General features: G+C 51.6%; 1 protein-coding gene across 1 annotated transcript; it reads left to right on the top strand.

Moving 5' to 3' along the window:
* Positions 1 to 480: 480 nt before the first annotated feature.
* On the top strand, positions 481 to 791 carry LOC103770947 (merozoite surface protein CMZ-8-like; the record flags this gene model as incomplete). Its single annotated transcript, XM_008938224.1, has 1 exon — positions 481 to 791. A coding segment is annotated over exon 1 (311 nt), but the record flags the coding sequence as incomplete, so codon positions are not given.
* Positions 792 to 802: the final 11 nt, after the last annotated feature.

The raw sequence follows: 802 nt of genomic DNA, 5'->3' as shown, positions 1-802 counted from the left end.
CCAATGACCCCAAACTCCATCCCAATGACCCCAACGTCCATCCCCATGACCCCAACACCAACGTACTCATCAACCTTGACCCCAAACTCCATCTCAACGACCCCAAACTCCATCCCAATGACCCTGAACTCCATCCCAATGACCCCAAACTCCATCCTGATGACCCCAACGTCCATCCCCATGACCTCACCACCACCATACTCAAGAACCTTGACCCCAATGTCCATCCTAGTGACCCCAAACTGCATCCCAATGACCCCAACATCCATCTCCATGACCTCAGTGTCCATCTCTACATCTCCAACTCCAACTTGCTCAACAACCTTGACCCCAAAGTCCATCTCAATGCCCCCAAACTCCATCCTGTTGACCTCAGTGTCCATCTCTACCTCCCCAACACCAACGTACTCAACAACATTGACCCCAAACTCCATCCCAATGACCCCAAACTCCATCCTGATGACCCCAACATCCATCTCCATGACCTCAGTGTCCATCTCTACCTCCCCAACACCAACGTACTCAACAACATTGACCCCAAACTCCATCCCAATGACCCCAAACTCCACCTCCACATCCCCACCACCAACTTACCCACCAACCACGACCCCAAACTCCATCCTGATGACCCCAAACTCCATCTCTACATCTCCAACTCCAACTTACTCAACAATCTTGACCCCAAACTCCATCCCAATGACCCCAACACCAACATACTCAACAAACTTGACCCCAACCTCCATTCTGATGACGCCAAACTCCAACCCAATGACCCCAACCTCCATCTCTACGTCCTCACCAC

Source organism: Merops nubicus, unplaced genomic scaffold, assembly GCF_000691845.1.
Source record: "Merops nubicus isolate BGI_N331 unplaced genomic scaffold, ASM69184v1 scaffold5354, whole genome shotgun sequence".
Lineage (NCBI taxonomy): Eukaryota > Metazoa > Chordata > Aves > Coraciiformes > Meropidae > Merops > Merops nubicus.
The sequence above is the reverse complement of the archived record's forward strand: the minus strand, read 5'-3'. Positions and strand labels throughout refer to the sequence as shown.